Raw genomic sequence first — 26,612 nt, forward strand, 5'->3', positions numbered from 1 at the left:
TTACTTATTTTGCTATGCTTATGTCTAATATTCAGTGTAAAGAGAGAGACATACTCATATTTCTAATTTAATATATTACCTCTCATAATATTGATATCAATAATCGATTATTAATATAATTTTATAACCTTTTGATGAGACCTGCAAAGCAGGGGCATCTTACTAGTATACGTAATAAGAGTGGCATGCATCCCCAAGAAAGATATCAAGGGGGTTTTCTCTTGTTCTCTCTCTCGTTTTCTCCATGGCAAGCTTTTCTAACACGAATAATAATAAACCTCTCTGTCATTGCATTATTGGATATTTTGAACAAAACCCAATGGGGAGTATTTGTGAGTTTGAGGGGGTACTTTAATCTAAGTTGTCATGATTTTGGGAATTTAAGATAACATTGGCTTTGTAACTGGCGTGGTTGGTTTTGACAACCTGGTAATTGGAGGTACCTGGGCTTCATTACAAGTATTCACTTCTGTTCTTTACATCATTTTGGCTTTCTTTAATGTTCTGATGGCGAGTAGAGTGCTTTGAGTTGTGATTTGATTTGTATGATCTTATACCATCACTTGGGAAGAATCTTGTGTATAACTGGCATCTCCCAATGATAATACTTGCTCATTAAATTGGTAAATGTCCTGAGGAAATCTTGTGTTGAGAAAATGGCTCTATACTGGTGCCAGGCATATAGTGACCATGATATGAATACTTATTCTTCTGAATTATTTTACCCCTCTCTGAGAAAGTTTGACGAGTTAAATTATGTGGTAAAACATTATGTCATTGACCTTTTTTCTCAAAAAAAAAAAAACATTATGTCATTGACCTAGACTTGAATGTTAGTTCTAGTAAAGGAAAGAGACATTACATGGAAGATCTAGTTGGATGCACATGTCAAAGGCAGCTAAGTCTTAATGTGTGAATTGAGAAAATGGCTCTATACTGGTGCCAGGCACATATTGACCATGATATGAATACTGATTCTTCTGAATTATTTTACCCCTTTCTGAGAAAATTTGATGAGTTAAATTAGTTGTGGTAAAACATTATGTCATTGACCTAGACTTGAATATTAGTTCTTGTAAAGGAAAGAGATATTACATGGAAGATCTAGTTGGATTGCATGTTAAAGGCTACTAAGTCTCAATAGATTTTTTTTCCTTGTTGGGTTACCAGTGTCTTTGCCTTGGTACTTTTTCAAATGAATGAATTACTAATAATCTGTGGTGGAATTTCTTTTGTCTTATCATATATGCATGAGGATGTGAGTGACATCATCTTGTGCACACTATGTGTCGCTGCATACTGTTATTCATGATATGCGGTATCTGACATCTCGGCCCCATTTGTGATACCCATACTCGTACCTGTTTCGAGTTAAGATAGATTCTGCTTTTGTAGAATTCTTGTGTGTGAGTTTATTGCATACTTGATTTTTTGTGCACCTCTCTTATTTTGCAAATTGTATACAGCTTTTGTGTTGAAAATGATATCATGACTCTTAAAATCTTTGTTGTGCAATATTTTCAGGTTGGTGTTGCAGAAATGAAAGTTGCTGTGGAAAGGACTGGTGGCCTAGTTGTTTTAGCTGAAAGTTTTGGCCATCCTGTGTTTAAAGACTCCTTCAAGCGTATATTTGAGGATGGTGAACAGTCTCTTGGTCTTTCATTCAAGTAGTTTTTTTCCCCATCTCTCGCTTTTTTTTTTTGACATCGCTTGTCCATCATCTTCATCAAACGGAGCTCACACTTTCTCTCTGTCTTTTATTTGTTACACACACGTGCACACATGAAAAAGCACTATTGATGTAAACTATCAATTTCATTCATATCTTTCCTCCTTCACCAGTGATGAAGGTTTTTGCTTTTTGTTTTAATGTGTTTAAATCAATTGATTGCATATTTAGGACCTTGCCTATTGTGAACACTCGTTTTTATTATAGAGGTCACCATTAAGAGTCCAAAGCCCCACACACTTGAAGGGGGGGGGGGGCGGGGGGGGGGGGGGGGTGCAGGAGAAAAAAAAAAGGGAAGAAGAAGAGTAGAAAGAACTGCTGGTAACATACAAGAGACTTGTCAACTAGAAAAGGAGATACTTTCAGCCATTAGATGGCGTTTGGTGACAACTATGTTTGGATGAGATTTTTTTTTTTTGGAAAGTGTTGATGGTTGAAATGGAGCCAAGGATGTTATGTTGTGGCACCTGCCCCCCTAACCACCAATTCCCCGACCGCATTTCCTCTGTGGATGAAATTGTTATGTTGATCTAACGGTTTAGGGGACATGCTAGAGGGCTTCTTAGATGTCGTGGAAATAGGAATATCATATAAGGTTTTTGGGTAGTTTTTGGCTTTGGATCTATTGATTGCTTAAATCATTTAAATGAAGCTGTTAGGATGAATGAGTGATGATTAAGTATTGGTATCCAGTTGGTCATTAAGTTTTGTAGCTTTAATATTGGTTAAAGCTGGATTTGTGAGTGAGTTGGTGCAAGAGTCTGTGGGGGAGTGCAAAGTTAAAAAACTATGCATGGTATTGTGTGGGCGTACTAGATGTTACCTTCCTTTTCATCTCATGTTATGAAAAAAATATAAAGAGAGAAACTTAGGGAATGGTGTACATGGTCCCCCTTTCTTGCTTGCTCATACACTTATTTGCATAATATGTGTTGTTGCGTGTGTATATATATGCGAAAAATTGTTTCATGCGGGCTGGACCACATTTCTACATATGCGGTCCAGAAAGTGTAAAGCATCCATCTTAAAGATTGATGCAAGTAGGTGTTCCATCTAAAAACAATGAAAACTAACGGTCCAAATGTTTTCTTACTGGAATTGTTATTTCTAGTTTTTAAAATTTATTTGTTTTTCATATTCATGATCTCCATGTTAGAGATTACATGTACTTAAAAATTGTCTTGAAATCCATCTCAAAAATAGATTTATAAAGAGGCCCGCATTTCTACATATGTCTTGGCCTCATAGAAACCGGGTCCATATGTATACAATATATCGATTTTGCATTAGAGTGGAATCTGTAACATATGTATCTTTGTTAAACTTATTTTTTAGGCAAAATATCTCCGTACACTCTATTTTGAGGTTCTATTTGTCAACAGACCCAGGGTTTGAAAACATCTTTGGCGGCATAGAGATCTCACATAGTATATCTTCTAACCCCCTGGACCAACTTTACCCCTTTTGACCACCCCTTTTTAGCCTAAACAAAAGTAAGAAACACATCCATGTCTATTCTTTTCTAAAACCCCACCTCTCTCTCTCTCTAGAAAATAACTGAAAGAGAGTTGGGAGAGAAAGAGAGAGGTTTGGCAGGGGCCCTCTCTCTCTCTCAAGAAATTAGCTGAAAGAGAGATGGGAGAGAAAGAGAGAGGTTTGGCAGGGGGCTAGAGAGAGAGAGAAACCCGTTATAGAGAGAGAGGGGGGTTTAGAAAGGAATAGATACGGGCGTGTTTCTTACTTTTGTTTGGGCTAAAAAGGGATGATCAAAAGGGATAAAGTTGGTTCAGGGGGTTAGGTGATATACTATGTTGGATCTCTATGCTGCCAGAACTGTTTTCAAAATCCTGGGTTTGTTGGGAAATAGAACCGCAAAATACGGTGTACGGAGATATTTTCCCACTTTTTATTACATATTAGTAAATATTGGTATACTGTGTGGGTCTTTGGCAATAACCTTAGGTTTCTTGTATTCTATCTTTGATCTATATGTCAGTGTTCATAATTCTCTGGGTTTTACCATGTATGTGCTGTACTTTTGTAATGTATTTCATTCATTGGTTCATGTTTCTAGATAATATTTCTTTGTAGTTTCCAGAATTTGATACATTTGGAAACAATGTAGAGTATATTGTGCTGTTTATTCAATTTGTTTCCTGACCTTGTATGGAGTGGGACACTGTGATTTTGAGAAATTACTGTTGACTGGCTTAGATTTCTGCTGCTGACCATTAGCTTTCCTTCGTATGTCTCAAATAACTTTTCTGCAGTACTAGTAAGTTGATAAGAAAGTTCTCATGAGGATGTTGCATAACCGTTCAATAAATGCAAGTGTGTGCTTTTTGCACTTTTCTCAGTTAATTGCTTTTTCGTGCAGTGGTACGCTGGAGGTTAATTGCTCAAAGGATGTGAAAATTCAAGGAATCATAGGACCCTGCACGTCTTTGGAGAAGGTTGCATTTTTTTGGGGAGCATTTTTGCAAGTTTTCTTATATAATAGTTTTACATTTCTATGATCTTCTCAGTACTTTTTTATCCCACTGTTGTAAGAGCTGATGGGTTTTTTGAAGTAATAGAAATTTTGTATATTTATTTTCTGTATATTACTAATAACAGCAAATTTTGCAGAAAGGACCATCTTGTGCCGATGTAGTGATTGGGCAGGGGAATACGTCACAATGGAAGATCTGCGGTCTTGACAAAAGCACTTGTTTGACAGTTTTCTTTGATGTTGCACCTAGTGAACGATCAAACCCTGCACCACAGGCTATACATCAGCAATTATATCTTCAGTTCCTTACAACGTATGCTGGCTTCTTTGTATATCTGAGACATTGTTGTTCAAGTATTTGCTGGTATTTCTCGTGTTTCTAAGGGTTTTCTGATCACGTGTTGCAGTTATCAGCATCCTGGAGGACAAATGAGGCTCCGAGTAATAACAGTTGCAAGGAGGTGGCAAGAAAATTCTGCAAATACAGAGGTTAGTTTCCAATGTTTTAGTGTGATGCTTTTGCTCCTTTTGTTATTATATATATGGAACTTGTCCTTATTAATGCAATATGCATTGACATATTCCTACAAGAATTTGAAAATCACACACACACATATATATATATATATATATATATATATATATATATATATATATATATAGGAAAATACTATGCAAGGCCTATAGGCGAAAATGAACAGTGATTTCGCCTATCCCATCACTGTCCAAAGTTCATTGCAAGGTCACGATTGTCTGGTCATTTTTCATTTTTTTTCTACAAATTGGACTGACCTAAAATTTGGAGTGTGTATTCATAAAAAATAGGGGAATCTTCGAAAATTATAAAAAAAATATTTTACATGAAAAACATTGACGAAAATACCCCCAAAAAGTTTTGGCGGTATTTTGGTCAATTTATTTTTCACGAATAATTTTTTTTTATTTTTATTAGATGCGCCTCAGGAAGATGTACATACCTTCCAAATTTCAAGTCATTCCGATTTGTAGAAAAAAAAAAAAGAAAAATAAAACACTACCGGACAATCGTGACCACGCGATGAAATTTGAACGGTGATGAGGGGAGGCCAAATCACTATTCTTTTTTGCCTATAGGCGTTGGAATGACTTTTCCATATATATATATATGTATATATATATATATATGTGTGTGTGTGATATGTTTCCTTGACCTGTAGAAACATGTCATTCTTGCAGGAGCTGGCGAGAGGATTTGACCAGGAGACGGCTGCTGTCGTGATGGCGAGGTTAACGTCACTGAAAATGGAGATGGAGGTAAACTCTTGACTAATTCACTTCTGGTTTCACTATGTTACACAGTTATTCTTTCCAATTTCATGAAATATTTTCATGAATTACTTGTGGCAATATATGAAATTAAATTAGTCTGGACTTCTCCTCCTGGATAAATCAGCCATCACTGGTCTTGGATTGTTGTTTTCCTATTTTCGTTCCTTTATATCTTGATACGCTGACTTGGATTTGGAATACATCGTTTAAAGACCATAATTTATCATTCACTTTGAGCCATGAGCTCAGATTTCTGGAGTTGCAGGAGTGATTTAGGTATGTTGTTCATCATTGCAAAAATGTTATCTGGCAGTTAAATGAGTTAAGGTTTAGAGAAGTGATGAATTCTAATCAGCCTGTAAGTGTACGTCTCAATGCAGAAACTGCTTGCAAGATGTATCTAATTATCCACTCTTGTGGGAAATGCCAATCGATACTGAAATTTATAATAACATGACATCTTTGGATGAGGAAGTGATTAAGAACAAGTAGCTGGTGTATGCTTATTGATTGAGCTTTGTAAAAATGATAACCATTACTGATCTTTCTAGATAAAATATCATAGCAAACTGCTAAATTTTATCATTTCCCAATGTTAGACCATCTGATCCTGGGTGCCGAATCTTCATTTAGTTTTCAATCTGCATTATGTCTTTTTTGAAATTGGCTGGATATACTGTGAGAAAAGTTCATCAAAATATGGTCCATGCAACTTGGAATATTTTACACTTGGAAAAAAAAAGGTCAGAGTATTTTTCAATGCGTAAGAAAGTCGTCTCAACACTTATTCAAATGATTTTTGACTTTTTTATTGTCTAGTTGCCTGTTAAAGTACTTTTTATGATTGATTTAGAAGCAGGTCTCAAAAGGACTATCTAGGGACTCTGTGATTCCTCATAAGATAGATGGGCACATGTATTGGATTATGATGTGTCCTCCTGCCCCATTGAACATGCCTAGACCCAGGTTACCCAGATTTGCTGAATGCTTAGATGTTTTTGACCTCAAGGCAGAACTAGCCCAAGAGTCATGTGGTGTTTTTTTATTCCTTCTTTCAAAGAGCTTAAAAGGAATCCTCAAAGTGCACTTAACTCTGCGTTTCATTTGAATCCTAAATTTCTTCAGCTTTGGAAAAAAAAAAAAATATCGGAAAAAGGTGCGGGAACCAAAACAATTTGGTGTCGATACTTGACAAACCTTCATGGTAGCTTTAAAGAGCTGTGATTGAGATGTTTAGAGGTTCCCGATGTTAAAAAATGCAGCTTCGGCCACCAAGGCGGCTAGGGATCCTGGCCGCCTACGCGAGCCACCTGGTTCACTAGGCAGCTGAAGATAGAGGAGGGGGTGCGGGTCTGAGCCTCTTAAGAGAGAAGAGGGGAGAAAATTTTGGCATGACATCTGGGTGGCTGCGATTACGCCTTCTTGACGGTTGTGATGCTAAGATGGACATGGCATGGGATTGTTGTGGCAGGGTGTTGTCATTTTGAAGTCCTTGGGGTCCCAAAATTTGATTTTGTTCAACTATATCCTTGACTAGTTGGTGTAAAATTCCTGAGAGGGGAGAGAGAGAGGGGCTTAAAAGGAGAGAGAATAAATGTTTGGGGGACATATAAGTGAGAAGGGGTTTGGGGAAGAGGGAGAGAGAGAAAGATGGATGAATGGCATGGACACATTTTGCAGCAAGTAGTACATTATTGAATTCCTTCTTTATCATTTAGAACTTTCTTCTCTTTTTAGTTTTATTCCTTTCCAATAATTATTTGCTCAATACGCAATGTTAAATTGGTAAATCTCCCATACTTCACTATGTGGAGAGGGATGCATGTGATAGGTTACTTTTCAAATATAGAATTCATGGAGTGATAGGCACAGCTATCAAGGTAGTCCCTTCAAATTTTGAAAATTGTGGGAGGTAGGCATGTGATGAGGAGTATCTTTATAACTGCAAGTGACACTTGTAATAGTAGACATGAAGAAATAAGAAAATGAGGACACATAACTTGTTAACAAGGAAACCTCATTCTTCTTCCTCTGAGGGGGGTTGAGACGCCCTCCAAGTGCTTGCCTAGGCAGTGCGTTGTCCCAAAAGGTGCTCTCCTTTCGTAACAAGCGCATTAGGCGCCTGCCCAAGGCTATGTGGTGCGGTACGGTGCCTCGACCTCCTAGGCGGCGAGATGCCAGAGTTTTTAAATGTTGGAGGTGACCTTGCACCCTACATCTCGGATTATGCATAAATATAAGTTCTTATACAATGTGAGCATTGAAGTTTTGTACAGTGCCTGACATCATCCCAGCCATCTGATGCAAAACAGACGAGAGGGTTGTGCTGTTCCTTTACTCAAAGTCCATGAAAATAGCACTCTGCTGCCTTGTCGCTTGATGCGATTTGATTCCACATGAAAGTGGCTTCTATTTCACACTGCCACTTGATGCCTCGAGTGTGATGACTTGTGCAGAGTGACATGGCTTTTATAGAATAAAGGCTTCTTCACTGGTGATTGTGAAGAGAGTATGAAACACCAGAGAGTGTCGGCCTTGGTGCAGAGGAGGCACGAGTGTCATCCACAACATTTTTTGTTCAAGGGGTGAACCTTAACAAAATTAGTGTCAGGACGTGTTCTTAGACTACTTAGACTCTTTGGAGTTTTCATTGGTTGACAACTAATACCATACTTCTTCAGCACCTCAGTAATTTATCTGTGCTGCCCTAGGGAGTCATCAAATTCCTGCAATATCTTGACTCAATACCCAGAAAACACGCCACTCTCATAACCTTCATCTCAAAACTAACTGTGAAGCAATGAAAACTCCAGGAATTCTAAGTAGTCTAAGAACTCCTGGCCGTCCCTTGTTGACATCAAAGAGCTGGGGTTATGTTAAAGCTATGCAGACGACTTGGTGCTCTTATTGTCTAGTTTACCTTGAACTCAAAGAAAAGACATTATATATTTTTATAATAGAAAAAGGTGTCATGCATATTTTAATTTGTATCCAATCAAAAAATAGAAGAAATAAAAGGATCTTTTTTCTATTTCCATCCACCTTAGAACTGGAGGAGGCAGCTTAGAATACCCTAAGTGCTCAGGACCCCTCATAGCTTACGTGCTTCACTGTCACTTGGGATCTTTTACTACTGTGAGTGCAAGTCTTATTCGTGTTTTTACTTTTTTTGGGTAAAACATTTGAGGTGAAAGTAGTAATGATAATTTTGAAAGTTTAGATGATTTGATGATTTTTCCATATAAACTTTATATAAACTTATTTTGCACATTCCTTTAGAGAACTAGACAGGATAGTGGGTTTATGAATAGGGGGATCCGAGTGAGTTTGTGGAAGCCATCATTTTGTTCAAGAGTGTCTTGTTGTGTTTATATCTGGTAGAAAAGTGGTGTTTAAACTTTTATATAATGAGCTTTCCTGTTTGGTTTGTTAGGGCCTGTTCGAGTGGAAGTTAATTCTATCAGGAGCATATTACTCTGTGTAAAATTAGGATATTTTGTATAATATGGCTTTCTGGTTGCTTGGTATTTACAATTATATAGGCAGGTGTATTTGCATATTGTCGTATATGTTGTTTGGATGAGGTCATCTAGAGAGATATAGCTAACCCTTATCTAAGCAAACCTTATACTATTCAAGCGAGGTGCACCTCAAAATTCCTATAGAAGAGGGTGTTCCGGCATTGAGGAACCCTCCAATTGATCATCTCGACCTTGAGATGTATGGACATGAAGAAGAAAAGAATTTTAAGTCCAAAAAATAATGTAAATGTAACAAGTTATCTAAACGGTCTATTTTCAAGATTTTCAAGTGTTTATTGATCTGCTTGATCTAAATCATTTTTAAAATTTTTAATTTTATAATTGGGGATGAAAATAGATTTTTAAGCCATCATAAGGTTTCCGACACCAAAACGACATCTCTAAGCAAATTTTAGAGGTGCGCCTCACTTCTACAGTATAAGGAGGCAACCTTATACAAACCTCCATTCTCTAAATTCTCCATCCCATTCCCTTGCAATTCTCTACAATTAAGCTTTCATATCTATTTTCTACCTCCCTTCTCTCTTTAGTCCCTCTGGAATGGCCTATTATTTCTCTCTCCTCTCAATCTTTCGAATTTGGATTTTCATTTCTCCTCTCTATATCTTTGGATTTCAGCTTTTACCTCTATGTTTTTGAGAATGTTGACTGTGCTCATGTGATTAAAGGTTCTTCACTTGTCTCTATCTTTTTTGCATATTCTCATTTGAATTTATCTCTTCCGATTTTGCTTTCTTCCCCTTTTTTGTATCTTCCACTCTTTTCTCACTCGATCTTTTTTGGAGAGAGGAAGCATGTAAAAGCCTGGTAGTAGGGTTTTTGGACCTTGACTAGATGGAGGCCCTGCAAGGGCCCACCATCTAATGCTAGAGGGCTTTTAGGCTGATTTCCATCCTACCAGATTATCTCCAACTTCTCCAAATCAAAGAAATCTGAGCCATCTAAATCCATGAAAGGGTTAAGGAGATGAATGGAGTGAATGTGCTGTCACTGCTCTTCTTGATGGCCATGAATCTGAGTGGCTAATTTGAAATCGTGCAAAATTAATGGGTATATTGGGAAGAAACAGTGCAGTAGGCTTCAATGTGAAATTCAGGGAGAAAGCTACTAAGACAATTTGAAATAACGCATGAAACAATTATTCTACATATAGTATATATGTATGTATGTATGCATCTCTGTATGTATGTGTATGTGTATATATATATGGAAAAAGATTTCCTAAGCTACTAGCTATAATGAATAGTATAAGCTACTAGCTCTTTGCTGTCAAATCTTCATCGGGTGGTTCAGAATTCATATCACTATCTGAATTTTAATATTTTTTCTAGAAATCAGATCGTAATGAAAGTTTGGATGTGTGTATTAAACAATAGGGCGCACAATAAAAAAATATTTCCTAAAATATAAACTGATTGAAATACCCTGAAAAATAATGGGGGTAATTTGGTCATTTTAAATTATTGGAAGTAATTGTTTTATATTTTTATACGGTGCGCAATAGTGTTAGGTATATACACTCAAAATTTCATCTTAATTTGATTTATAGAAAAAACATTAAAATTAAAATAGTGATATGAATTTTGAACCACGCGATGAAGATCTGACGGTTGGGAACTAGTAGCTTATATTATTCATTATAGCTAGTAGCTTAGAAAATCTTTTTCCTATATATATATATATATATATATATATTAACTCTACCATGCCCGGTCCCATGCCAGTCATGTTGGTCCCAAGCTCGGATAAAGGAGGGTTGTTTTAGGTAAAGCATATAGTATAAAACTTTGCCACATCTTTTCCTGAATCCTGAACCTATGTTTTATGCTCATGCTAGGGCGTTCCCTATAAGTGACGTCCTTGTGGTTTGACTGAGGGTATGACCTTTGATAGAGCGGAATGGTGGAACAAGATTTGTATAGCCAACCCTTAATAGTTTGATATATATATCGATGTTGTTAGCCCACTAGCTAACAACTACAATGTTAGCCCAATGGCCTAGGTTGAATCTAGGCCGATCCAATGGTCACAATTGCATTTTCATATTTTAATTTTTTTCTAAAAATCCAAATTACAGTGTTTATTATTTAAAAATAAGAGAATCTAATAAAACATAAAAAAGTAATTCACAAAAAATAAATTGGCCGAAATACACTTGAAACTTTTTAGGGGTATTTTGGTCAATTTATATTTTACGAATTATTCTTTAAAATTTTTATTAGGTGCGCCTTGATGAGAAGAATAGACGCCTAAAATTTCATTTGATTTTGTATTTATAGGAAAAATATTAAAATATTATTACGAAATGATTTCGTGACTGTCAGATTGACCCTATTCAATGTGGGTCGTTGGGCTAACACTGTAGCTGTTAGCTGGTGGGCCATCCTCAGATTCTCCCTCTCTCTCTCTCTCTATATATATATATATATAGAGAGAGAGAGAGAGAGAGAGAGAGAGAGAGACAGAGAGAGAGAGAGAGCTTTTATTCAACTTTCTCGAATGTATTTGTAGGCACATTATCAAACAATTATATAGATATTATGTATATGCCAGGTATCATAGCTTACAGGGTATTTCGCGCTTCTGAACATGCCCTTAAATTGTCAGCACTATACGATGGGCTATTTTGTGCACATTATTGCTCCCATACATTTCATTCCTAACATGGCAGTGGAGCTCATGCTGTCAGATTTTATGGTTTTTGGGAATTTTTTGTACCTTAGTTACTTGAGAAGCATTTCTGAAAGATTTTTGGCATGTAGAAATTGGTCGTAGCTATGAGCCTCTACTCGTATTTTACATTTTTAGCCTCTATATTAGGCTTGTTTTTGGTAGGATATTCTCAGGTTGAATTTGTGTTTACTGATTTCTCTATTCTTGATGACAAATATTAGAACTGTTGTGTTTAGTAGGTCAATATGCCATGTTTGCAAGAACAGTGGCCGGAACATAATATGCAACAATATATGAATTGTACTCTCCAGATATATTGAATCCTTTTAGTCAAGGTCCTCAGAGCATTGTAGATCAAAGAAGTTTGGAGAGCAGTTTTTGGACTAAGCAGGGTTAGAGATGTAGCACCTAGGATTTCTTCTGTAACAGGGCATCAGTAAGATTGATCTTGTGCATTTCATCTCTAGACATTAAACATGGGTCTAGGCTCCACCTTTTTCTCATTCATACCTAAAGTCGAAATTTTGGAGAATTTAAGTGAAACTAGACCTGCAAGCCTCATAAATTCGTCAACAACATCTTCCCGTCGGTTCCGTCCTACCTCATACTGCATCAGGGTGCCTTGTCCATGATAACTTTTTGGATTGGGTTTTTGTTGCGCATAAATGTATTGGCTTTTGGCATAAAGAAAGTACACTGATAATTGATATTGATATGGATTAGGTACATGATCATGTCAATGGGCTTTTTTTATGACTATTTCACGGGATAGATGGGTTTTGAATTTTAGTGGGGAGTTGATATGAAAATATATGTCTCTGAATTACTTGTTCTTTCACCATTAATGGTTCCCATTGTTCAAAAAACGGATTGCCTGGTGCCTAGGCGGCTGCCTAACTGCCAGAAGGACCTTTCGGCGCATGCCCAAGCCTGGCAGCTTTTTTGTAATTTGGATGGCCCCTAAGGGCACTTTGGGTCATTTTGATACACAGAATTTTCATAAATGAACATTGGGGGTATTCTGCCTAGCGACCATTGCAAAAAGAAAGATCTCTTCTCTTCTTTTGTATTTCATCTTGTCTTAGAGTGTTCCATCCTCTTGTATTGGACATTTGGGCTATTCGTTCTCTTTTATATTTCATCTTGTCTAGTTGTGATTGTGTTTATGTGTCAGTATGAAGTATGCCATACTCAGTTTGGATTGGATGGTTGGACGTTAATACACCATGGACTAGGTCATACTTTTTACTTTTTTCACAAAATTTTCAATGATTTTAAGTTTTGAATGCGTTGTAATATTCATGCCATATATTTCCATGGAAAAAGTTAGTTAGAATGCATATAAATGCAAAACAAATACCAATTTTTTTAAAAATTTCATATATGTGCTTTTGAATAGCACATATATGCAAATTTTCTCCTCAGAGCACCCGCCTAGGCGCTGGCCTATTGCCTTGGCAGGGGCGCTAGGCTGGCCGCCTATCATCTTTTGAAACACTGATGGTTATTGAAAGGTCGTACTTTTCATTAATACAGCCTTGTGGTTGAACTACTCTAGGAAATGGGAACGGTTTGAGATGGTTGGGCTCATGTGTTAATTTTTACTAGGCCTTGGCACATGGGAATCATGTGAAGTAATCCCCTGTTCTATGATAAAAAATACTTGCTGTAATGTGTTATCTACATGGTAGAAATAAATTTCCTGCTGTTTTATCTTTTCAAAAGGGCAGGATGATTTTGGGATGCTTAGAAGTTGAGCAACTCACTATTGCTGTGAAATGTTTTCAAGAAGCTCAATGTTTCCAGCTTATATTATGGCTACCACTTAACCAAATAACTGGGCTTCTGTTTTCTTGGTGGTATCCTTGTATTTTAAGTGAACTCCCTATGGACTATGCTTTTTGATGTGTCAAATTTTTTTGATTTGAGATCTTATCTAAACTTTCTCCTGTTGTCCAGATTTGACTTGAAAGTTTTGGGTTTACTATTCATATAGTATATTTTTGTTGCATCTTGCATTTGAGTTTCTGTATTTCATGGGGGTCTCCTATAAATTGCAGTTCATGATACTGACATTTTTGAGGTGATCTTTAAGAATTCTTCCGTTGTTTTCTCTATATATGTTTATTCAAGTGGGGCTTTCTTTCTAATTCTTGGTCTTATGCAGGAAGAGTTTGATGCAACAAGGTGGTTGGATCGTTCACTTATACGTTTGTGTTCAAGATTTGGCGATTATCGGAAAGATGACCCGTCTTCCTTTACTTTAAACCCAAGTTTTGCAATATTTCCGCAATTTATGTTTAATCTGCGGCGTTCCCAGTTCGTACAGGTGTGCTCATGAAAAAGAGTTTTAGAAATTCTGAACTGCTACTAGTTCTATTTGATATTTTTGGAGAACTGCTTTTATGTAAACGTCTTTATTTTTTAGGTTTTTAACAATAGTCCAGATGAGACGGCTTATTTCCGCATGTTGCTCAACCGGGAGAATGTCACCAACTCAGTGGTCATGATCCAGCCTTCCCTGATATCATATTCTTTCAACTCACCTCCTTCACCAGCATTGTTGGATGTTGCTTCCATTTCAGCGGATCATATATTGCTGCTAGATGCCTACTTCAGCATTGTTGTTTTCCATGGTATGACTATTGCCCAGTGGCGTAACATGGGCTATCAGAATCAACCCGAGCATGAGGTGAGTTGTATGGCATGTGTTTTATGTTGAAATGTTAATCTCTTACTTTTTAGTTTTGAGTTGGGGAAGTTTAGGTACATGATAATCTTGTTAAGAACTTATTATTTAAGTATATGTAGTCATAATTGTTGATTGCATATGCTCTTTAATGTGTAAATTTTGGTGTGAGTTTGGGAGGGAGCCTCTCTTGATTATTATTCTTACTCTCATTTGATAAGTAAAGGCTCACTTGATGAGTATATCTGATCAATAGTCTACTTTAAATTTCCTTCCTCTTAACTGATGTTCAAGAATTTGGATTCGGTGAGTGGCATCCTTGGTGGGCACCTTGATTCCTAGGTTGCCAAAGAGGAGAGAGGGTCGAGGAAAAGCTCTCACTCGTTCTTTCAATTATTATTAATGTCAAGCCTGTTGAGTTGCATAAAAAATTAATATTAGTCATGATCGTGTGCTCATTTAAGAACCGTAGGTTCTCTCTCCACCAAAAATTTAAAAAGAGGTACTTATTCTCTCTCTAAAACAAATGAACAAAAGTACGACTACTATATACTCTCTCTAAACACTGAATTTTCTCTAAAGTAAAAGAACCATAATGTTTCTCCCCCCCAAAATTTTAAAATGATACTTATCTCTCTCTAAAATTAATGTACAAAAGCACCACTATAATAAAACTCTCTCCCTCTCTAAAGACCAAAATTTCTCTCTAAATAAAGGATATGTACTTACTCTCTCCCAAAAATGAGAAAAGGAACTTTTTCTCTAAATAAATAAAGTACAACAATAAAAACTCAATCTCTCGAAAGTCTGAATTCCGTCTCCCTAAGCAAAAGAACTGTACTTTATTTCTTCTAATGATAAAAATGGTACTTATTTTTCTAAAAGAAGGAATAAAAGTAAAACTATGGTAAAAATGTTCTATATAAAGATCAAATTCTCTCTTCGAATAAAAGCACTGTACTCTCTCTCCCAAGACAGCTATCTTGATAAGAGACCGAATTCCCAAGACAGCGTACTTTCTTTCTTCTTCTTCTTCCTTTTTTTTATTTTTTATTTTTTATTTTTATTTTTATTTTTAAGGGAATCTAAGGTGGGGCAAATCCACCTGTCTTTAGATTGCCTAGGCAGGCACCTTGGGCAAAAGGCGGTTGCCTAGGCATATGGCCACTAGGGTCCACACCTAGTCTCTGCTTTGACAGCCTAGGTAGCCAGGAGGCCAAATTTTCGATTACTGCTCTTAACATATGTGTAGTGAATGTTTTAGAGAACATTAAAACCTACCAAACCTTTGGACATGATCCTTCGTAAACTGCCCCGAGAATGATGAATTAGATGAAACAATCAATGAAGAATGCAAGTATGCAACAAGCACCTTGACAAAATTCAGCTCTCCATTAACAGCCATTGTTTATGGTTTCATGCTACATTAAATCAAATCATTACGCAATTGCAATACCCATATGAGAACTGATACCCTTTCTAACTAAGAATACACTAGTGCTGGAGATCCTTTTTATGGGTAAACTTATGCCTGAACCATGTTAGTAAAGTAAGAATTTGAGACTTAACTTATGATCTATAAGAATTTGAGACTTAACTTATGATCTATGCATCACTTACTGATGATTTCTAATCCTCTTGACATTATATCAATTACTATACAGCCCCAAAATACAAATTAGACTTCTCTTCCAAGATTCATCTCTGTTCCTGATGATATACACCCATTCTTTGTATTTCTCAAAGGCTAAGGTTCCAATGACTTTGTAAAGAAAGAGAGAATTCTACTGCAAAAACCTATGTGTGCTGCAAAACTCATTCTGCACTAGAACATCAAAACTGAAGAATCTATACCATAGTTGGGGTGAAATCCATAATGAAAGGGAGAAGCTGCTTAAATCTACAATTACTACCAGATTTCAGCCACAGCAACATAATGAGAAGGGTATTGCATCTTGGGGGGTAGTAAGGAACGGGGAACTAATTTCCAGTGTTCTGCAAAACCTTGGATAATGGAAATATCCTTTTCATTTTAAGCTCCTGTGTGCTTACACTAACAAACTGCTTGCAATGTGGAAATGGAAATACATAGATACAGATCTCTCTCTAAAATCGACCCTAGAAGTTTCAAGGTCTCTATAGAAACCTGTATTGCTGTAGTTGGAGGCAAAAAGAACAATACCCTCAAAGGATGGAGCAATGAGGCTTTTTTGGAGATTGACAAAGCATGTGGAAGAGTGGTTAAGTTGGATTGGCAAGCAATCTCAAGAGAATGATATGGAGCTATGTGTATGCAAGTGAAACCAGAGAGGGGATCTAGTGCCCGAAGGAGGAGATGTCGCAACAGATGGGACATCAGGAGGAGATAGCTAGGGTTGGGAATGGGTCGCGTTGTGTCCAGATCGACTTGGACATGGACTTGAACCAGATTTGATTTAGGATAGACCCGGAAGGGGTTGGGTCCAAGCCCGTTGGAGTAGGACCCGATCTACCAGGGTCTAGCAATAAAAAAATATAAAACATAATGTTACTTTTTGTTTCACATATTTATTATATATTTGTATGTACCTTACATAACCCGAAACCCAACCCGACCTGATATGGTCCTAGTTGGACCCAGAACCTGGACCCTAGTCAGGTTGGGTCTAGGTCAAGAAGATCCAAGCCCGATTTGTCGAGTCCATTGTCTGGGTTCATATCCAATCCTGGTCGGGTCGACTTGTAGGTAATAACTGTCAATTCTGCCATATCATAGTCGTGGGGTTTGTTTAAGGCCATAAAGAGCTCTCTTTAATTTATAGAACTTCTCTTCTTTGCCTTGAACTCTAAACCCCTTAGGTTAAGCCACGTACACATCCTCTTCAAGTTCTCCATTTAAAAAGGCAGATTTGATATCAAGTTGATAGACATGCCTTTACTTTTGAGCTACAATTGTTAAAATTGTCCTTACAGTTTGTAATCTTACAACATGGGAAATGTTTCAAAGAAATCAATATGTTGCTCTTGTGTGTATACTTTAGCTACTAATCGAGCTTTATGCTTTTGTACACTTCCATTAGCATTGTATTTTGTTTTGAATATCCATTTCAGCCGAATTGCATTTTTCTCTCGAGGCAAATCTTCCAAGTCCCATGTTTGATTTCTTTTAATGGCCATCATCTCCTCTTTCATTGCCTGTCGCCATTCTTCCTTCCCACCTGCTTCTTCAAAACGTGTTGGATCTGCAACAAAAAGAGCGAAGCTACAAGATTCATAAATTTCTTGTAAGGATTTAAGTCTCCTTGGTAGGCTTTATGAGGATGTACTAATAGGCAAATCATTACAAATTTTTGTGCCATTATTATTTTCCAAAATCAATGGAAGTGGAGATTTATTTTCCTCTATGGTTTTGCTCAATCTCGACAACCATTTTCATCCAATTCAACATCACGGCTTGTGATTAATTTTTTAGTTTTGGGTTATACAACCGATACCTTTTAGATTATAAACTATATCCAATAATATACATTTCTCACTTTTGTCATCCAATTTTTTATGTAGTTCAGAATTTACAAATGCATAGGCAAACCAAATCCTTAAGTGACAACAAATATTTTTTGACATTTGTTGATGATTTAGTAGAATGTGTTGGGTATATTTTCTAAAACCAAAATCAGAGGCATTTCAAATGTTTCAAAGATTCAAAGCATTGGTTAAAAGGCAAAGTGATTTTTCCATGAAGACTTTGTGTACCAGAGGTGGTAAAGTTGTTTCAAATGAATTTGACTCATTTTGTAAAGAAAATGGTATTTACAGACAACTCACCGCTCATTATACACCAGAGGTTAACATGACTCTGTTGAAATGGCAAGGAGTTCGTTAAAAGCAAAAAATCGTCCAAATGATTTTTGGGCAGAAGCTGTGGTTACCTCGGTTTATTTGTTGAATTGATCTCCAACAAAGGCAATACAAAATCAAACACCATATCAACATTGGAGTGGAATGAAACCTGATGTAAGTCACTTTTAAAGTGTTTGATTGCAATGCCCATGCATTTGTCAATTCTGAACTACATAAGAAATTTGGATGACAAAAGTGAGAAATGTATATTTTTTGGATATAGTTCAAAATTTAAAGGGTATCGGTTGTATAACCCAAAAACTAAAAAAATAATCACACCCCGTGATTTTGAATTTGATGACAATTGGAGGAAGATCAATTTGCACTTCAAGTGACTTTGGAAATAATAATGGCAAATGATTTGCCTATAAACATATCCTCAGAAAGCCCACCAAGGAGACTTAGATCCTTACCAGAAAAGCTTTGCTCTTTTTGTTGTAGATCCAACAAGTTTTGAGGAAGTAGTTGAAAAGGAAGAATGGCGAGAGGCAATGAAAGAGGAGATGATGGCCATTGAAAGAAATCAAACATGGGACTTAGTAGATTTGTCTCAAGGGAAAAATGCGATTAGGCTAAAATGGATATTCAAAACAAAATACAATGCTGATGGAAGTGTACAAAAGCATAAAGCTCGATTAGTAACTAAATGATACGCACAACAACAAGGTATTTATTTCTTTGAAACATTTTCCCTTGTTGCAAGATTAGAAATTGTTCGGAAATTTTTTGTAGTTGCAGCTCAAAAGCAATGACTTGTTTATCAACTTGATGCCAAATCTTCCTTTTTAAATGGAAAACTTGAAGAGGATGTGTATGTAATTCAACTTGAAGAGTCTAGAGAGTTTAGAGTTAAAGGCAAAGAAGAGAAGTTCTATAAATTAAAAAAAAGCTTTCTATGGCCTTAAATAAGCTGCAAGAGCATGGTATGGCAGAATTGTCAGTTATTTTCATCGAAACCATTTTAAAAGAAGTGCAAATGAACTCACATTATATTTGAAGAAGAAATGTAAGGATGAATTTCTTAGTGTTTGTGTATATGTTGATGACATCATTTATACTGGGTCTTCATTGTCACTTATTGAAGAATTCAAAGACAATATGATGCATGAATTTGAAATGACTGATTTAGGGCTTTTGCGCAACGAGCTAGGCCTGGGCTGGGCCGGCGCTTGCCCAACGCTGCCCTATTCCCTTGAGGACCGGCCTTGGCCCTATCCCGGTAAAATTAAAGAAAGCCAAAGGAAAAAAGATTAAAAAAAGGACCCAAGTCCCTAGTTTTTTTGGGCCGGGCAACCTGGCCCATTGCCACCCTTACCTGTAGGGCTCCATGGGTCTTCCGACCCCTAGAGATAGCCCAGGGATGGCAAACAACCGTCAACTAATGTAGAAGAAACAAAAATTTCGTGGAAATGAGGGGTTGGAGGAAACTAGAAGGGAATGAGAGGGAAGATTCAATTAGAGTCAATGGGGTTTTTTGTTCGAAAAGTCAGCCGCCCAGGCAACTGAGAGGTCTCATCGCACCAAACTAGATCTATGCAGCCCAGTGCAAGGCGGTTACCGTTGGGCGGCTGACTAGTCACCTAGGGAACTGCCTGGGCAGGCACCCAGTTCTCAGTGCCTGCCCTTTTGGGAAGGGTGGAAATTGCCCTTGCCAAAAGGACCAAAAATGTCACTTTCCCCCAATGCCCCTCAGAAAAATTTTCTTTTCATGGTTCTGAGGGGATTAAAACCTAGATTTTAGAATTCAAAATTAATTTCAGAAATTTTCGTCAAAATTTGGGGATTTTGTTGTGGTTTGAGAGTTTTTTGAAATATTGTTTTGAAGGTTTTTGGGCAAGGATTTACCTTGTAATCGAGGTTTTCAAGGGCAGAGGAGATTAAAACCTAGAAATCAGAATTTCTTTTGATTTTGGAGTAGGTATCAAAAGGGTGAAACCTAGGATCACAGGTTCCAAGGTGTTGAGGAGGAGATTCTAATGTGACGAGGTGGAGTTTTTTGAACAACGGAAGAATGGTGTCTAAGAGTGTGGATGGTGTCTCAGAGTTCGCATGGCAAAATTGGTTGTTGGGTCATCGCTGGATGGAGTGAAGCTAACATGTTCGAGTCGTATGGAAAATCCCATGCTTACAGAGCTAGATAGGTTTCTGGTTTCATATGGGTGGAAAACACTATCTTGAAGTTGATGCAGTGCAGAAAGGAAGCTCTGATGATGCAAAATAAATTCATAAAAAGAAAATAAAGAATTAAGGGAAAATAATAAACCCCCCAGGATGTTCTCTTCATAATGCCCCCTGTTGATGTGTTTCTCACACTCATTATTCCAAAATACTTTTTTTTCTCACTAATCTCTCAGGGTACTTTTGAGCTTTTTTTGTGACAAAAATGTCATTATTAATAGCTCTTACAAAAGTCAAAATAAACATTTATATTTATCTCTCTTACCCTTCTCTCTCTCTCTAAGTCTACCTTCCATTCATATTCATCTCTCATTCTCTCCCTAAAAACGTAAATGGATTTTTTGGTTTCTCTCTCTAAAGCTTTCTCTTTGTAAAAATGTGAATAGTTTTGTTGGTTTCTCTCCCTAGAAATGTAAACGGTTTTTGTGTTTCTTTCTCTTTCTTTCCCATTTTTCTCTATCTAAGTAGATCCCAAACTTATTGCACTCTAGAGAGGGAAACCGACCCATTTATATTCTTAGAGAGGGATATGAATATGTACAAGAATGTAGGCTTAGAGAGAGGAAAATGAGAAAAAACTAGAGAGAAATATTAATATTTATTTTAACTTTTGTAAGAGTCATTAATAAGGGCATTTTGTCACAATTTAAGCTGAAAAGTACCTTGGGTGGTTAGTGAGAAAAAAAAGTATTGTGGCATAATGGGTGTGAGAGACTTTGAATGGGAGGCATCGTGCTAAGAACTTTCAACTTGGGGGAGGGGGGGGGGGGGGGGGGGGAATTAGTAATTTTCTCGAGAAATAAAAATTTAATTTAAAATAATGATGGAAGCTTACATGCTAAGCTCTTAATTTCTCTGGTGAAACTAGGACTCAGAAAACCATTGATATGACAGCTTTGAATAAAACACCATCTGACTTCTATTTATAGGCTAAAATGTACCTTGACCTACAAGAAACCCTAATTCTAAGGTGCAATGACCTAATTAAATCTTGTATGATATGACACTTTTACCCCAGATATAATAAATGACTCATATTGACCATGTCTATTTCCCAAACTGCCTCTAAAAACCTATAAAACTGAAAAAGCCCTAAAAATAAACCCCAACTACCAAAATTGCATCTCTGAAATAATATAAAAAATCAACTTTAGGAATCAGCTTGTCTTGTATCAGATCTCCCTGGTTGAAGAATACTCATCTTCGAGTTTTGAAATGGGCTAAAATGAACCGCTGCATAAAATCTACAATATTCTCCAATTCTAGGAGTATTGGTCGTAGTTAGAAGTTCTCAAGAAACAAATCTCAAGGTATATTGAGGAATTAATTTAAAGATATCAAAATTCAACTATCCTTGAACTTGCACTAATAAATTCTAAGAAATCAACTTTTTAGGTGTTTTTCAACCAAGTTCCCTAGACAAAACCGGCGACGCAGGTTTTGGGGCTATAGGCCTCAAGCTATCATTGCCAAAAGGGGTGATGGTAGCGATTATGATACCGAGTGAAAAGTTATGGCTTCTAGAAGTAGCAATATTAGAAAATTGCCTACATCTAGCACCTAAATCCTTATATCAAGAAAAATATTGTCAATTACGTAGTGGACACCTTCTGTGGCAAACTCGCTTGCAGAGAGTCCGCCTTTTAGCTTTTCCGGTTTGGGATGTTCCCTTCATTTCCATTGCGAACTTCTGACCCGTTGTGTGAGCTTGCTTCTCTGTCTCTTTCTTGGATTCGTTTTCAGGAGTCTTGCCTAGCATCCTTGATTTCTTAGCTTGCAACTTGATGATCATCCTCGATCATAAGCTTCCACAGCCCTTGATTGTTTTGCGACTGTCATGATGCCTAGAGTCTGCCAACTTGCAATAGGGGCAATTCTTTTTACTTGATTGGGAAAGAGATTGGGTACGAAACTCAAACCTTACTATTAGAGCATCACCCACTGCCATCTCCATTGAAGCTTTCAGCCCTTCTTCTTGTCCTTCATTGAAGTCTGGTTCACCGACGAGATGTAGTTTTCTCTAATGTTGGCAGGATTATACCCATGGTTGAACCAGTAAGGGCATCAGTTTGGTCAGACCGGTTGGGTTCACTGGTTGAACTGGTCATAAATGGGGGAAAAATTCTCCAGAAAATACAGTAAATCTAAAAGATAGAGAGAAGTATGGAAAATTCATAAAAAACTTGGAAACATATAAAATTTTTAGAAATTATCAGGAATAAAAGTAAAATTATAACACACCATATGTCACCTATAATTCCATACCTCATGGTGGACTCCACTGAGCGATCAAGCAATACCAATGAAAATGAACTAAGGAAATAATGAACTATTGATACTTTAAGGGGACAGGTCAAAACATGAAGTTAGAAGACCTCAGCTCCACATCAAAATAGAAATTAAGCAAGCTCCAAAAAAATGGAAAAAAAAGAAAGAAAGAAAAACGATTATTAAACAACCCAAATAAAATAAGACAAGTAATTCTGTTGCAGGCAGTTTAGCAAAGGAAGCAGCTCTTCAAACACGAGGTTCTAGTTTGTCATCTTAATTTTCTCCTCTCTTCTCTTTACTCTATCTTCTCCCACTCCCCTCCCCCAACACAAAAAAAAAAAAAAAATACAGTTACTGCTCTTTTAGTCTATTTTTTCTCCCCTCAATCTCTATCTTCTTTTTCTTCCAGATATTTCTCTTCTTAATTCCTCCTTTCTCGCTCTTACATCCTTTTCGTTTGCTATGATGCAACCCTCTCCCCCACTCGGGCCCAATCTCATCTCTGGCTTCTATCTTCTGCCTCTAATCTATCTTATTGTTTCCTCTGCTTCTTATTCTTTCTCTTCCCCCATCTCCACATCTCTTGCATCCCCTTCTCTTAGTTTTAGCTACACTTCTTTCCGGAAGGCCTGCAGACAGTTACCTCTAGTCTGGTTTTACTTCCGCTTTACTTAGCTGGAGTCCTCCACCTCGCTCCCAGGGATGAAGCCACCCCAAGAGCGCCTTAGTACTCACTGCTCCGATGCCCACCCTACTCCCCCCAGTCTTCCAGGTTCAGTTTCCTCTTCCCACAGTTTATGGAAGACCCTCTGTAGGGTCCTTTGTGCTGGATACCAGATTCGAAGAGGAACAAGTCAGCCCAAGATCATTTTAAACTCTCGCTAATATGCTTGCTTACACTTGGTCTTTCTGCTATTCTGAAGACCCCCATGCAGAAGCTTTGACCTTTGGTTGGTCAATTTTTGTAAGTGACCTTTGGCTGGTCCAATGTTTTGACTGTCACCCTTGGTTGGTCCAATTTTTTGTGACTGTAATTAAGTTCATTCTTCTTTCTCTGTAATTGTTCTAAATTTTCTTCTCCTCTTTCTCCCTCCTTTGACTTTGATACTCTGAGCATCCACTTGTGGGATGTCTTTTTTGCACTTAATGTAATTTTGGTTTTAATCAATACAAAGTCAACAATGCTCAAAAAAATAAGATAAGCGATTTAAATTAGCCAGGCTAAGACAAAATATATGGAATGCAAATTTAACAATAATTAGGAGTAGCAATGATGAAGTAGTTAAGATTGATGATCAAGAAATATCTAAAAGAGATTGTTTTCGATATCTAGGGTCAATAATCTAGGAGAATTGCGCGATTGAGGAAGATGTTGTAGATAGAAATAGAGTTGAGTGGACGAAGTGGTCATGTGCATCCTGAGTTTTATGTGATCGCCGCATACCATTAATATTGAAGGGGAAGTTCTATAGGACGACTGTAAGACCAGCCATGCTTTATGGGACGGAATGTCGGGCTGTCAAGTAACAATATATCCATAGGATGAGCATAGTTGAGATGAAGTTGTTGAGATGGATGAGTGGCAAGACAAAAAATTATACAACTCCAAATGGATATATACGAGGAAACTTAGATTTGGCTTCAATAGGCAGGAAGATGCAGGAAAGCAACCTTAGATGGGTTAGCTATGTGTAGCGTAGATATAATATAATACCGGTTAGAAGGTGCAATTTGGTTCTAGTGGAAGGCTAAAAGGGCAAAGGGAAGACCAAAAAGGACATGGGTAAAAGTAGTGAGAAAAGATACCGTGACATTTGGTCTTACTAAGTGTATGATCCTTGATAGAAAAGAATGGAGGAAAATGATTTATGTAGTCGACCCCAATTAATTGGAATAAGGCTTGGATGAAGATGATGAATTGAAAATAAAAAACCAAAAGCCAAAATTTTAACTATTAAAGTCAAAATGAAAAGAAAATGAATGCAAGAAACAACCCAATGTGATTATTTGGTAAAAACAAGTTCATTATTTGTAGAAGCCTTGAAAAACTGAAAATATTTCCCTTTTACTTTTATAAAAAATTTAAAACAAATGAGACAAAGAATAAATCAAATGGACTTAGTTGGGGTTCAAAACTTTGATTATATGTCCCGAAAGCCATTAGATGGTCGCCCAAATCTTAGGTTTTTTCGATGGAGAGAGTGACTGAGAAAATGGCCAAACCCCTTTCTCTCTCTTTCTAAAAAACTGCTTTTTAACATTTAAAAACTCAGCCAAGTGTTTAATCTTACCAAAAAGCCCCTCCTCAAAACTCAAAGCGAATAGCCTTTCATTATGGAGCACACCATTGCTTGGGTAAAATTGAACTTTGATGGCAGTTCCATGAGAACATTGCTTAAAGGTAGAGGGGTTAGAAGAGTGGTGAGAAACTCCAAAGGAGAGGTTATTCTCTCATTATCAGGAGCCTTGAAACTGTGCCAAGGTAATGAGGTAGACCTGCATGCTTTATTGATAGGTATGCGAAACCTGAAACCACTCTGGACCTTTCTTTTGGTTGAAGAAGACTCAAATGAATGTCATCACATGGGCCAAGAAGAAACAGATTGCTGGTGGAGCGTGACAATCTTCGAAGGAAGGAACCTTTTGCTTACATCTTAAAGTCACTCTTGGGGATGACATGGTTATCAGCTAACCAAATTATGTATTTAGCCAGGATATAGATGTATAGACGTGCTTTTTGTAATTTCGACAGCATAATATATGTTCTTTGATAGACTTCAATAACATTGAGTTATTCCTCAAAAAGAAGAAATAAAAAAAGGTGTCCATGACTTTGGCATGATGGAGTGAGCTCTCTGGTATGCATCCAAAGTTCCTCCCACATGAAAACCAATGGAAACCCAAATTTTCCAACCAAAACTAGAAAAAACAGAAATCGTGCTTTTGATGACTTTCAGGTTGCTTGGTGTCAACAAAGAGCTTTGTTATATAGACTTGAACAAAGGACTCGCAAGTCACATGGTGCATGGACTTGAGTAGCTGCATTGTGTTTTCTGCGTCATGGAATTTTGATTGTTTGACCCTGTAGCTAATGGTGAGACCATTGGCTGATTGGGATTATCTTTGGTTTGGCATTTCTGTTAGTGAGGCCCTTAGTGTTGTAGAAGAGGAAGTGCGGTCTTACAAGAAACTCTCTACAAGTTTGAACTTGTTTTGAGACTGAAACCTGCATGTCTGACATGCTTTCTAGAGCTGTGGGGTTTTAATGTGATTTGTCATTCAAGTATTTATATACAATTGTTGCCAATACTTCTACAGGCCTTTGCACAGTTATTGCAAGCTCCTCAGGATGATGCTCGCTTGATTATCAAAGAGCGGTTTCCTGTCCCGAGGTTGGTTATCTGTGATCAGCATGGTTCCCAGGTTTGTAATCTCTCTCTCTCTCTCGATGGATCGCCGTATATATATATATCTGACAACTACAGTCAACGGCCCATATTAAATTTAGGCCCAATCCAATGGTCACGATCTCATTTTGTATTTGAATTTTCATATTTTTATACAAATCTAATTCACTTGAAATTTTGATTATCTCATTAAAAAAATAGTAGAATCTAATAAACATATAAAAAAAATAATTCAAAAAATATAAATTGATCAAAATACCTCCGAAACTTTTCGGGGGTATTTTGGTCAATTTATATTTTACGATTTTTTTTTTATATATATTTTTATTAAGTGCCCCTTGATGAGTAAAATATACGTCTAAATTTTCAAGTGATTTGGATTTGTAGAAATAAAATAAAAATTCAAATACGATATAAAGCCGTGACCGTCAGATCGGCCCAGATT

At 37.0% G+C, this 26,612-nt stretch overlaps 1 protein-coding gene across 1 annotated transcript in view; it reads left to right on the forward strand.

Annotated features, from left to right (window-relative positions):
* Window positions 1–26,612, forward strand: part of LOC18423254 (protein transport protein SEC23 E) — a 44,904-nt gene that overhangs the window by 17,262 nt on the left and 1,030 nt on the right. The window contains exons 4-11 of the mRNA XM_006827856.4: window positions 1,525–1,667; window positions 4,107–4,182; window positions 4,358–4,533; window positions 4,628–4,709; window positions 5,436–5,513; window positions 13,911–14,072; window positions 14,172–14,435; window positions 26,079–26,183. Coding sequence (XP_006827919.1) covers window positions 1,525–1,667; window positions 4,107–4,182; window positions 4,358–4,533; window positions 4,628–4,709; window positions 5,436–5,513; window positions 13,911–14,072; window positions 14,172–14,435; window positions 26,079–26,183 — 1,086 coding nt within the window. The remainder of the gene's footprint in view (window positions 1–1,524; window positions 1,668–4,106; window positions 4,183–4,357; window positions 4,534–4,627; window positions 4,710–5,435; window positions 5,514–13,910; window positions 14,073–14,171; window positions 14,436–26,078; window positions 26,184–26,612) is intronic.

This window comes from Amborella trichopoda, chromosome 4, assembly GCF_054954075.1.
Source record: "Amborella trichopoda isolate Santa Cruz 75 chromosome 4, AtrichopodaSantaCruz75HAP2 v2.0, whole genome shotgun sequence".
Classification (NCBI taxonomy): Eukaryota; Viridiplantae; Streptophyta; class Magnoliopsida; order Amborellales; family Amborellaceae; genus Amborella; species Amborella trichopoda.